The 13,465-nt window shown below is 41.0% G+C and overlaps 1 protein-coding gene across 2 annotated transcripts in view; it reads left to right on the top strand.

The window, feature by feature from the left end:
* Nucleotides 1–13,465, top strand: part of CDAN1 (codanin 1) — a 75,730-nt gene that overhangs the window by 51,243 nt on the left and 11,022 nt on the right. For both annotated transcript variants that reach the window (XM_040333113.1, XM_040333112.1), the window contains exons 13-20: nucleotides 1,373–1,516; nucleotides 1,729–1,895; nucleotides 2,299–2,383; nucleotides 5,839–5,928; nucleotides 9,804–9,858; nucleotides 9,968–10,101; nucleotides 12,346–12,449; nucleotides 12,568–12,717. In XM_040333113.1, the coding sequence (XP_040189047.1) occupies nucleotides 1,373–1,516; nucleotides 1,729–1,895; nucleotides 2,299–2,383; nucleotides 5,839–5,928; nucleotides 9,804–9,858; nucleotides 9,968–10,101; nucleotides 12,346–12,449; nucleotides 12,568–12,717 (929 nt within the window). The remainder of the gene's footprint in view (nucleotides 1–1,372; nucleotides 1,517–1,728; nucleotides 1,896–2,298; nucleotides 2,384–5,838; nucleotides 5,929–9,803; nucleotides 9,859–9,967; nucleotides 10,102–12,345; nucleotides 12,450–12,567; nucleotides 12,718–13,465) is intronic.

Genomic DNA, 13,465 nt, shown 5'->3' with positions numbered 1-13,465 from the left:
GACCAGCATACTGCAGATGTCAGCAGTATGCTGGATCTAACTGCAGAAAGTTGATTTTTGGGTGAACTCCCGCTTTAATAAAGTGCCAATGATCCTTGGGGAATGCTGTGCCTGTTTTTAAGGATCCAGCCAATAACATTTGGAGACTCTTTGCAATAACTTATTAATCGTACATTGTAGGACTCATGAGAAGTAGTCGAGAGCATAGGTTTATGTAGCGGTTTTCAGGAGATTGAGGGGGGTTGGCAGTGGTACCCTGTTGGAACCAAGACTGATAGACTAGGCCTCTGTCCCCTGCCTGAGTTGCTATCTGTCTCAGTGGTTTCTCTGCTACTATTTCTGATTTGCAAGCGAGCACTCCCACCTTCTCCAGATTCCATCTCTGATTTTCCTGAACATTCAGCTGAGGAGGATAAGGATTGCACCTTGTCTGTTTTAGCCTAACATTCGCCTAAATTTTAAGGATGCTATTTTGGTCCTTATTGACGCAGTGCGCACATCTTGACCTAGAGCTGTTTACATCTGCTGTACCAATGGTCATTGACCTAGTTTCTTTAACCCTTTTATGCCTAAGCCTATTTCTGACATTTGTTGCTTAAAAGGTAAAATCTATGTTTTTTGCAAAAAAATTACTTAAAACACCCAAACATTATATACAGTAGAGAAACAATTGGCAAATGTTGCAATATTTTGTGTCGCACAATATTTGCGCAGTGTTCTTTCCCAAACACAATTTTTGGGGAAACAAAAACACTTTCATGAAAAAAAAAAAAAAAAAACTGTGAAGTTAGCCCAATTTTTTTGTATAATGTGAAAGATGATGATACGCCAAGTAAATGGATACCCAACATGTCACACTTTGAAATTGCGCACACTCATTGAATGGCCACCAACTACTGTACCTAAAAATCTCCATAGGTGACGCTTTAAAAAAATTTAACAGAAAAGACAGGAAAAGCACCTCTAAGTCATCTGATTTAATGGTAATAACAGGTGCAGGTTATCCAACACTTACATTTAAGTTAGTAGAATTAAGGGTAGAAGTGATGGTGTTCAATTGGAGCCGGGCTGTGCCTGCAATCTGTGAAACGAACTCAGTTGTGAAGCTGGGAGAACCGAGTTTGAAGCTGTGTAAGAGCGCTGTTAGAACAAGCCGCTCGTCTGCTGGATGGTGACATCAGAGGGACGGTGGCTGACAAGGGTCAAAAAGATCCACAACGCGTTTCAGAGCGTACTACTCAGAATTGGTATTTCTTTATAATACCTTTTTTTTATTGAATAAGGCCAAGATAATCTCTAAATCGCAATCCTATAGATTATACAGTGCACACATGGAGTGCAGGATACTCTAATGCCTTATATTGCGTTTCAGGATGAGAAAAACAGATTTGCCTCAGTTCTTTTGACTCTTCGGCTTTTGGCAAAATTCCTGGGATTTTTGACATTTTTACCATATAGAACTACGGAATCTCTTACTGGGGAATTAAAAGAGTCTGCAGTTGCTGTACGAAACCAGGTAAAATTAATAAAATGCACCAAGAGGAAGAGCATCCTTTCACATACATACCTGTACTGATCAACTTCATGTAATCCAATTACCAACCCTCTCCTTGCACTGTACACATTTTCCAGTCTTTAGTCTCAACTTTTTTATTTCTGTTTAGCCACAGCTGTCTTCTATGTGATCAGAATCGGGCTAGATTTTCTCATCCTTTCCTTTCTCCTTAGACTCTTCCTATGTTAGATGTACTGCAGTTACTCAGACGCTCCGTACAGGATCAACGTACAGTACTGACTGTTCCATGGGCAGTGGAGTATCTTTCATTGGTGGATGGTGTTGGTCCCTATCTGGAATATTACAGAAATGTATTCTGCCATTTACTGCACCTGTACAGGTAACTTTCTTTAACAAAATAAATAAAAAAATAATAAAATTAAAAAAAGGGGGGTTATGACAGTTTTTGTATATTTACAGGAGCGTGTGTTTTTTTAATTATGCTGCATGCGTCCTTTAAATATTAATCGCCACAATTTAGATGGTCTGTCTGACTCTTGTAAACATAGAAGAAATATGAACCCTGTTTTAATAGCCAGCAGTGATACTCTACTCTGGAAAAAGCCTGCTGATTCGCGATTTTGGCAAGTTCGTTTTTTTTTTTTTATTATTTTGTTTCTTACTAAAAAACCTTACCTTTGTGCAACTGTGTTATACTTTTTATCGGTACACTCTGAAAGTCTTTCTTACTTTGCAGTTAGAAGTCATTGTAATTAGTTTGTATATATGATTTGTTGTCCTAGATACAAGCTGATCATGACTGATGAGAAGGAGACGGGGTTATTAAACAAGCTTCTTATTCTTGGTGTTCTTGGCTGGCTCTTTCAGGTACCTTGTTTCCTTAAAAATGTATTTCCTTCTACATCACGGGGTACAGAATGTCTTTATATTCATTACGAATAGGGTAATGCTGCCACCTTTAAATGATGACACAGACAACATGGGGACAAGCCTATAAGGTGGCCAGTTGGCACTGGACCCTGCAGAATGGGGCACAACATAATTTATATATTGCGTGGTAGACTGGCAGTGTGCTATGCAGGTCCAGGGTGAGGATCCCCAGGTTGGGTAATCGATCCCTAAAGGCCCTTGTGGCAAAAGTCTGCCATGAGTGACGATTGGGGGATGTGCGGCTGGACTGGAGCGTGCACTGTGGTAGACCTGCTGGTGACACCCTAACCTGCTTGTGACCCCAAAACCCATAAGGGCAGGATAAGGAATGTGGTGGCTATGTATTTTTATTTATTTTCTTTTGAATCATTTTTTTAAGACTGTACAGAGGTCCCTGTGCTGTCTTGCGCGCTACGTAGCGGGCCTAAGAGCTGGTCCAGGAGACTCAGGGGGCAAAATGCAGGAAACTGAGATAATATCTCTGACCCTTTTATTTACTCTGGACAGTTGAGCCCGTGTGTGTGCATGAGCAGTGGGGCTAGTGACTTGATGATTAGGGCAGTGTGTGCTGTGTGACCTGTTACAGGTTGAGTCTGTGAGGTGAAGAGGCATGAATATCTGTGGTGGATGGACTACAATCACTGCTTTACTATCTTGTCCATTATTGCACCTAAGGAGGCTTTCTTTGTTTGCTCACATACAGGAGTTCTCATCACTGGATACATTTATATGGACTATTCATTTTATTGCGCTGCACTATATCTTGTTTTATTATCTGTCAAGGCATTCTGAATTATCCTTGAGTGTCAGCTAGCAATTCTATAAAGAAAAAAGACTGCGCTAAACAAATGAAAATAACATCAATAAAGATCAAGGCAGCAATTCGATGCGATAAACACAAATAACATAATACAAAAATAAAAATGCCAATAGAACAAACCAGCAACAGGGTGCCAGTACTTAATAGAGAAGAACAAAGTCTCTGAGCCCCAAAGATAATAACATAATAGGGGTTTAAATAATAAAGTCCCAAGTTGTGTGTAGGGGATCGAGGCAGACCCCGCAAACAGTATAAACAGCACCACCGTAAGAATGACTTCTTGTGAGGAAACCACCACCTAATGGAAAGTCGCTTACCACAACCAAGAGGTTCAAAAGCCTATAGCAAACTCCATCCACAAACTGAGGCACCGGACCAGCAGGGACTCCAAGGACAGATATCCAGGTATGATCACTTCCTCATAAATACACAGGTCCTCTGTTCAAGAGTATAAAAGAAAACGGACCATAGTGTGATTTCGTAATTTTTTATTAAATAAAAGCAAAGACGAAAACGTACTTGCAACAATGTAGCGTTTTAAAAGCATGTATACAAATTCCGGCTGGCACTATAGGAGCCCTTCCTCCATACGTTCAGCGCGGTGACGTCAGTGTGCGCTGTCCCAGACGCGTTTCGTCATCAACAGACGTTATCAATGACTTGCACTTGCCAAGTGGACAAGGTCCTGGTATTTTAAGGATAATTTGGACAAGCGTCTGGAGGATTTATTCTATGCACCTTTTTACTGGTTGGAACAGCCTTAAATCTGGCTGTTGCTGCTGTTGGCATGTGACAAAGTATTGAAGAGTAATTCCATTTTTGTTTAGAAAAAAACAAATCCCCTCTGGGTGATCAAATCGTATTGCAAGAATTTTAACACATTTTATTGCAGAGTCCTACCTGTTACTGTTCTGAAAGAATAGCTCTTTGTTAGATCAGGTCTTATGCAGGGCTGATTCTGAATGGACGTGTCTTTCATTTTTGATCAGATGATGCAAAAAGATTGTGTTTTCTACTCATACCTTTTCATGGGTTCCGAAATCAAATGGCGATATTTGTACCCCTTTTGGATCTCAAGAGACCAAATCGTTTTCTCCAATTGCAGAAGCTCAGATGAAATCTGTCCATCGTGACCCTTCACCCTAAAATTGTGGCCTTGTCTTTTTGGTCTTTCCACAACTCCTATGGTGTTCACCAAGGTTCAGACTGATTTAGGAGCTTCTGCGTACCAGGGTATCCCTGTTTTGGATATCTGGATGACTTCTGATGGATTTTTCCAGGTCGCTGCAATGAAATGTTTTAAAGGCATGGAACACGAAGACCGAAGTTGTCAGATTTCCTAATGGTAATACTATCATCACCATGCTGTCTCTGGACTGGTGGATCTCCTCACATATGCTGGAGATGGGAAAATCCTGGAGGGTCCTCCTGATGATGAACGCCAGCCTCATGGACTGGTGTGGATTTCTGGACAATTTCTCAGTCCAGGGAACTTTATCACCACAGGATAGGTCATTGCCCATCAACATTCTTGGATTGGGGGCCATTTACATTGCCCATCAACATTCTTGGATTGGGGGCCACTTACCTTGCCCTGCTGCATTGATTGGTGCAGTTGAAGTGCCTTCCTGGTAAGGGTTTAGTTGGACAATGCCACGGTAGTGGCATACATATATTATCAAAGAAAAAACAGAAGTTGGGCTGCTCAAAAGGAGTAAATCTCTATTTGTCGTGGGCAGAACTATTATCCATTATCCCGCTTTATCCGCTGTCTGCATTAAGGTGTGGAAAATTTGGCAGGCAAATCTCATTGTCTCTCTCCAGGGGAATGGACTCTTCACCCAGAAGTGGTCGAGGAACTCTATTGAGGGTGGGGCACTCTGGATCTTTTGGTGTCCAGATTCAATGCGCAGCTGGATGGATTTGTCTACAGGACCATAAATCTTTGAGTGTTTGCGTTAAATGCTCTGGTTTACACTGGAACTTTTTCTACCTAGTTTAATGCCTTTCTGCCATTATGATGTCTACCTGCTTTGCAGGATTAGAGTGGAAGGTGTTACTAACCCCAGTCTTGGGTACATTGTGAACATGTTGATGGTCAATGCTTCGATCTTCTGTACCCATTTCCCTCTCCTTACATTCTGTGCTTTAGGTCATCCCTATTCGTAATTAAAATAAGAACATTCTGTGTACCATGATTTTTGTTTACCTGTAACATCCTTTTTTTTTTTTTAAGAGTGCATCACGGGTCACAGAGATCCCACCCCTTTCTGGTTTCTGACTTCTTACAAAAACTGAAGCCGTGCCTAACAGGGGAGGGCGTTATACCTGGGAAAGGACTTCATGTTGTGCTTTTTTGTCCAGTCACTTGAAGAAGACAGCATAGCCCTATTTGTAATGAATATAAAGACACTGTGTCCCGTGATGTACTCCCAGAAAAGGATTTTTAGTCAAACATAATCTCCATTTTTTTTTTTTGTGTAGCTGCTGCCATTCCTCCATGTAATAAAGCACTGCGCAAACTGTTGGCGCTATATAAATCCTGTATAATAATAATACAATTACTTTTTAGGTGCCAACAGTACCAGAAGAAATGTTCTTCAACAACGAAGCTGTTCAAAATGAGATTTCGGTAGGAACTATTGTAACATCGCAAGCCCTGGTAAGTGTGAAAGTCTGGCCTTTTTACAATGTCAGTATGTAGGTACTACTTCATATGGGAGGATTATCCAGTGATCTCCAGGTGATTGTAACTGTACTTTACAGATTTGTTTTGGTGTATTTTTCCACTGTAACTCCTAAAGTTCTTTTTGATAAAATCTTTAGTGATGGAAGGGTTGCAAACTCTGTCAGGTCTTTGTTGCTGTCTGTGCCCCTTTTTTTCTTCTAGGTGGCACCAGTCACTAAGAAAGAAAGCGAGCAGAAAAACCTCACAGGCACAAAAAAAGCATTAAAAATCTTGACGGAGGCGCTAGATTTGACAACATAATGTGTTTAAACATTTCTGTATCCCTGTGGGAATGTTACACTTTACTCTCCGGAAAAACCATAGGAAAGGAAGGATACAACTCCTCTGTGGTGGACTTCTTGGGTTTCCATCAGCCTCATTTCCATTTAACCAAACTGCAGTGGCCATGGATGTAAGGCAGACTGGCCTGCCCTGATTTACAATCATTCTTTCTCGCTGCCCCTCTTACCCATGCCAATATTTGGCTGATATCTGATGAGACTAATGCTTTGGTGGTGCTGGAGGCTCTTTACTTGGTTCCCCAATAAAGTAGATTTCTCAGGATTTCATAGGTGCCCAACACTGTTTCCTTTAATGCCCTCTATGAAAGCGGGCATTAGGGCTTGCGACAAGGTAAATCGTAAGGTCGCTAATAGGCATGTACTTCTCACTCCTCTATGCCTAAATCCCACACTATCCAAATGTTCCTCCATATCTGACCCCAGTATTTGGGCATTGAAGGGAATAAAATGTCTCAATAACATAACATTTGCAAAGGTGGAAGACTTAATACATTTGACCCATTAAAATGGGTTCACCCTTAACTCGTATCTATTCAGGTATCTGCAGCTTCGCCATGCATATCAAACACAATTTGGCACATTCATGCTGTCCCTTACCTTCTCAGGATTGGAAACTTTTCGAAGCCAGATACCCTAAGCCAGTGATGGCAAACCTTGGCACTCCAGATGTTTTAGAACTACATTTGTCATGATGCTCCACTACACTTCAGATTGCTTAAGCATCATGGTAAATGTCGTTTCAAAACATCTGGGGTGCCAGTGTTCGCCATTACGGCCCTAAGCAAACCTCTTTCTAAAGTTTACAAGGTCTTAGTGCCTTCCATGCACAAGGGACTCAATACTTTTAGCTCCAGATCACAGGCAGAGGTTTCAGAACTGAATGGTGAAGATTGGATTGACCTATGGGACTATCCCATGTCAATTCAGTTTAAAATCCTTAAACATATATATATATATATATATATATATATATATATATATATATATATATATATATATATAATGTTACCCCTCAACACATAGAATTTACCCTTCTCATCTGGCACTGTTTTTGATTTAAACATTTGGGGCTGAACTTTCAAGTTTCATTTTTAAATTGACTACTATCCCAATACCATTGGCATATATGTATATTGGCTTGGTCCACCCACTGTCCCCTACTAGGGCCCTTAGAGTTCTGTTAGGACACAAATTACATAAAAATGTACATGTGCTTCTTGGGGTCGCCCCAAGAAATTTTCCAAGGTCTGGGTTATATGACTTAAGTCTACTACTATGAACGTCTCCTTGGAGGCATCCTCCCCCAATTGGAAATATGCAGTGGCCCCCTGCAGGGGAGACCTTGTTGTGGTAGAATACTCTTAGTACATTTGTAACATGGATTGTGATTTGTGAGTGCTTGGTATCCTAGTGGATGTCATTGATTTTTATCTCTGGTCACTTGTACTTTATCTTCTCCTGCCTTGGAGTGCATACGGAAGCAAGGTTTTGCACTGTTTGACTTAAAAAAAGTCTCTTGTAACCGAGTAAGCTAGTGTATGCCCAATTGGCTTCATTTTGTATTTCTTAATCCTAAATGTCAATGAAAAATAATTTAGAAAAAAAAGATATGAAGGATAATATTCTATCTTGTTTTGACTATACTTAACTTTAATCAGTAAACTATTTCTGAATATTATTCAGGGATGGAGATGCGATCTAGGAGTGGAATGGAGTGCCTGCACAGATTTACCACCGATCAGTTTATTTATGCATTGTCATTTTTTACTGGCAGACCCAGTTTGAGTTGGTCTGCTTTTAGTTTGGTGGTATATTGGTTTGTTGGGCAAGGTTTTTGCTCCACTCCTACTTTTCTTTTGTTTTCCAGTGCTCTCTTTTGCCACACCAACTATAGGTAGGGGCGGGCTTTAGGATATCACCTGTCCTCTGCCTATTGATTATCACACCTGGGCTCCCTTTCAGGAGACCTTAAATTCATAGTTGGGACTGCAGCTATACAGAGTGCCGTGTCGCAGGCGCTGCAGCTTCCCAGGTATTTGCAAGTGCTTGCAACTAAACTCTGTTTTTACTTACATCAGTTAGACATATTTATTTGGTTTAGTGCTTTTTGGTTGACAACTTTGAGCCTGGCTACATGGTAACATTTTTTTCCATGTTTATATTTAATTGCATATTGCTAAAATCTCATCTCATATAAAGTCCCAACCTCCCCCATTTTTTATCTATTTACAGGGATGGAGGCCTATGGTAGTATCTCTATATGCCTCATTTAAAGTCCCACCCCTATCCCCCCTCTTTTTGGACTATTTCAGTCCCATAGCCCTTTAGATCCATTCTAGTCATGAGGGAGCCTTAATATACGAAATGAAGCCCTCATTGACTTTTTATAGGTGCAGCCACTCTAAAGTCCACAACAAAATCATAACGTCTTTTGGGTTGGCAGCTCAGCTCACTGTGCTCCTCCTTCCCAGGCACCTGCTTTGCTTTTACATTATAGATCAGAACACTGCCAAGTTACTATTGGAAAAGGGGGGTACAGTTATGTTTGCTAAATCTCATAAAATCAACACTCAATCAAGTCCCCTTTCACACTTATACGACTTGTCTCACGATTGTGGACTGCAAAATCGTATGACAATTCATTCTCCATTATTTTCAATGACTACCATTCATACTGGTACGACTTTAAGTAGTGCCGACTTCAAAGTAGTCCTTGCACTACTTTGGTCCGATTTTGATGCCACTTACACAGGCATTCATTGAATTCGCGGCAAAATCGCGGTAAAATCGCGCGACTTTGAAGTTGTACAAGTGTGAAAGGGGGCTAAGGGTCAGTTAACACCACATGCAGCCCAGTGCATTTTCTGCATCAAAAACCACATGGATAGTAGGTTATATAGTATTCAATGGCATAGTTCACACCAGTGTGGTCAGTTCCAGTTTCAGAAAAAAAAGTAGATCATGCGGCATTTTTTTCTGCACTGAACTGGAACATGCCTAAATGCACCAAAAACTCACTGGAACACGTATGTCCTTATTTAAGGTGAAGAAAAAATAGGGGGGAAAATGCACTGGAATGCATCAAAAACACCAATGCAGAAAAGCATCAGGCTGTGTTTCTATGGTGTGAACTGTCCTTAAAAGCTGCTGCATAGTAATCAATGACAGCAGGCTTTCTATGCGGTGGCTTGGATCTCTGTTTGATACCATAGACGTGTTCATTTGGCATCAGGATTGCCTCAAGCATATCTCTGCTAATCAATGTCTGCATTGTGGGTCATATTTAGGCAAGTACTCCTAATAAAGTTTCCCTGCTTGTCTTTAGTTTGCAGAGTACCACATTGTGATAATGTCTTTAAAAAAAAGCTTGTCAGTCTTATGGTATGCATCAATTTGCAGGACACTGCCATTTACAATTGCAATCATAAAAGCTACTGCTGAGCTTTAATTGTGTTATGAGTGTGAATAATGTCAGCTCCATAACAAGTAAATGTCCTGTAACCCTAGGATTGTGTGCCTCTGGTGGATCAGCAACTATTGTACAGCTGTTGTCCTTACCTTGGTGAGTTACCATCTATTGAAGTTGGACATGTACCTGTAATTCGTATTGAGAAAGAGCTAGTTAGCCAAGAATTTCACCTTGTACAAAAAAATATTTTTCTCCTTTGCAGGAGAATTGCGGAAATTGCTCATCTCATTCGTGGCTGGCTATGGAGCAAAGAGTGGAGGTTTTATAAGGAAAATCACTCCTACTGCAGCAGAGCCACTGATGCCAAAACCAACTTTGTCACAAAAAAAGCTGCAGGTAAAACTCCTTTTTTTTTTTTTTTAGAAAATACTTTATTTTTATTGTTCTTGCTATTAACTTGAATATAATAAAGAGAGCAATTGCAGCCGTGCGATGCTTTTTATAAATTTGTATAGTTCTCCATCATCCCTTGAGGGGCACAGCTTGATTATTTACAGTATTAAAGTGGTTCTAAAAGCAAAAGTTTTTTTATCTTAATGCATATGCCCCCCATAGCAAGCTGCTTGTTGGGGGGGGAGGGGCCAGGCGCACCAGCAATGGACCCTAAAAGAAGATTTGAGCTGCTCTGTGCAAAACCACTGCACAGAACAGACAAGTATAACATGTTTGTTTTTTTCAAACAAAAAAAAAGACTTTAGTATCACTTTAAGCAACCTAGGGTTATACTGCCGCCTACTGGATTGCAGATGTGAAATGCTAATCTCCCTTTTATAGTTTTGATATTTCTCTATTGTCCCTGGAGGGAACCTAGGATTATACTGCTGCCTACAGGAAAACGTGACCCTAGGCAGATAGAAAACTGAAGGCCAGCTCCCTGAGCCTGTAACCCCATCCCACCTCACACCTGCTTAGTGTCCTTAAGAGAATGAATGTCTTTCCTTTTTTCCTTGAATTGGATGATTTTCTACTATAAACAGCTACTGGTAACTTTCAGACTTTCAGACTTTGGATATTGCAAATCCTGGAAGTCCCTATAGTTGGCAAGTGTGCTCAGGTTTTCCCAGCTCATACATTATATAAATTATTTCAATGACTTCCCATGTGAGTTCCAGTTAGTGCAGGAATGCTCTTTTAGGTCAGGCCAGTATAAATGGAGATTTCTTGTGGAGTTATCAAACCAGAGCTGCAGCAGTGTTTGGTGCCTGTGTCTAAAGACTTACTTTTGCAAGTGCCTTGGAGTTTATGTTGAGGGGTTTCCTCGTGTGGTATTGCTATCTGTGTGGATAAAGAGAACAGATTTGGCTCAAGACCTGATAGCAGAAGCAGCAGATTCTCTGGGGCGCCATGGGATCGGTATGCCCAGATCTAAGCAATTTCTCTACTAAAACCTTTACCTCATTTACTTAAAAGGATCAAAGCCTATTGCATTCTAGTCATTCTCATAGATCTCGACTGTCATTGGATAGGGTTGTATGTCAACCTTGTTCATCCAATGCTCCTCCGCCCGGCTTCTTGTTAGCTGGCTTTGACAACCTGGCTGGTTAAAATTGGGTCTGAAAGATGGACATTTAGGATTTAGTTATTCAGACAATACTTCATTGCCTACCGCCAGTCCTATAGACAAATGACGGCTGAATAAGAGCTTTCCCATCCTGAGTGGACATCAAATGATATCCTCCCAGTCACTCGCCTCACACAAGCCTCAGGAGCCACGCTGCAGTGTGATCTGTCACTCACTGTGCAGCTATGACCGATCATTGTACTGGGTCGGCCCCCGATACCATGTGATCACATGACAGTTGTACCCAATGAATGGCTTTCATTCATTGTGTACTATTGTGGTGGTCTCTGTGATTGGTCACAATGATCACATGATAGACAGGGCCAATTACAGCACATCTGTACCATGTGATAGCTGAGGCCAATCACAACAATACACAATAATTGGCTATGAATGAATGAGTGCCATTAATAAAAAATGATTGCTTAGGACAGTGTTCATCCCTGTTATAAACTTGGTGTAAAAAAAATATCCTGATAATTTCCCCAGTAATACAGTGTCAGTATCCCTGATCACTGCCTCACCAGTCATATGATGACACTGTATTGCTCTAGTAACAGTATGTAACAAAGCAATGAAATAAAATGAGAAAAAGCTAATTTTATTTAATGATTTTGTTTTTCCAAAAAAATTAGGGCAAAAGATTACAACTCCAAAAAACGCACCGTGCATCTTACTAAATACTGCAGTCTGTTACTTTCCAAAAAAGGGGTCATTTGGGGGATATTTTTTTACTGTACTGGCTTTTTTAGAGCCTCAAAAATGATATATATTATAGATATAGAGACGGATAGATATATATCTATATCTATATATATATATATATATATATATTGGCTTGTAGACGTTATACCTTTCCTACAGACTAAATCTTATACTCTGATTTTGGTTATTTTTTTCCAAAGAAATGTAGCGGAATACATTTTGGCCTGTTTTTGAAGAAAGTAGTGCACATTATAGACTTTGTTTTACTATTTATTTCTTGTTGATCCCCTGAAGATATTTATCTTTTTTCACAGTCTGAGCTGGAACAAGCATTCTTCCACAATCAGCCTCCCTCCCTTCGTAGATCAGTGGAGTTTGTGGCTGAAAGGATTGGATCTAACTGTGTTAAGCATATCAAGTGAGTGACAATCTTTTTGCTCGGTTTTGTGCAGAAAATCTGATTACTTGCTCAACATATGTTAAATATCACAGCTAATCCATTAAATGATTGAATAATGTTCATCTCTACTTTAAAGGGCTACGCTGGTGGCAGACCTAGTGAAGAGAGCTGAAGTTATTCTGCAGGACAAAGTGACAGAGGACAGTGCAGGTCACAGCAAGCTGCTGGACAGTGTTTGTGCCAGGCTCTGTGAGGGTGGACGGCAGGCTCTGCAGCACGGACAAGAGTAAGAGGAATATAAAATAAGTGGAAGACATTTGGAAGCCTTACCATATACAGAGATCTTGCTCTCAGCATGAAATCTGGTTTCTTGGAACAGCTCTGTGTTAGTGATGACTGGTGTGTCAGTTTTTGTATTACCACTAGATGGCAACAAGTTAAAGCGGGAGTTCAACCAATTCCTTTTTTTTTTTTCCCCCCCTTAGATGGATGCTCGTTTTGTCTAGGGGAATTGGCTATTTGTTTTAAAATATGATCCGTACTTGCCCGTTTTCGAGATGCATCTTCTCCGCCGCTTCCGGGTATGGGTCTTCGGGAGCGGGCGTTCCTTCTTGATTGACAGTCTTCCGAGAGGCTTCCGACGGTCGCATCCATCGCGTCACTCGTAGCCGAAAGAAGCCGAACGTCGGTGCGGCTCTATACTGCGCCTGCGCACCGACGTTCGGCTTCTTTCGGAAAATCGTGACGCGATGGATGCGACCGTCGGAAGCCTCTCGGAAGACTGTCAATCAAGAAGGAACGCCCAGTCCCGCAGCCCATACCCGGAAGTGGCGGAGAAGATGCATCTCGTAAACGGGTAAGTACGGATCATATTTTAAAACAAATAGCCGATTCCCCTAGACAAAACGAGCAGCAATCTAAGGGGAAAATGTGTAAGGTATGGGTGAACCTCCGCTTTAAACTTTAACCACTTAAGGACCCCTTCAAGCCGATGTACGTCAGCAGAATGGCACGGCTGGGCACAATCACGTACC

Source organism: Rana temporaria, chromosome 13 (genome assembly GCF_905171775.1).
Source record: "Rana temporaria chromosome 13, aRanTem1.1, whole genome shotgun sequence".
Taxonomy (NCBI): Eukaryota; Metazoa; Chordata; class Amphibia; order Anura; family Ranidae; genus Rana; species Rana temporaria.
Note: the sequence above shows the minus strand (reverse complement) of the source record. Positions and strands in the feature narration are given on the sequence as shown.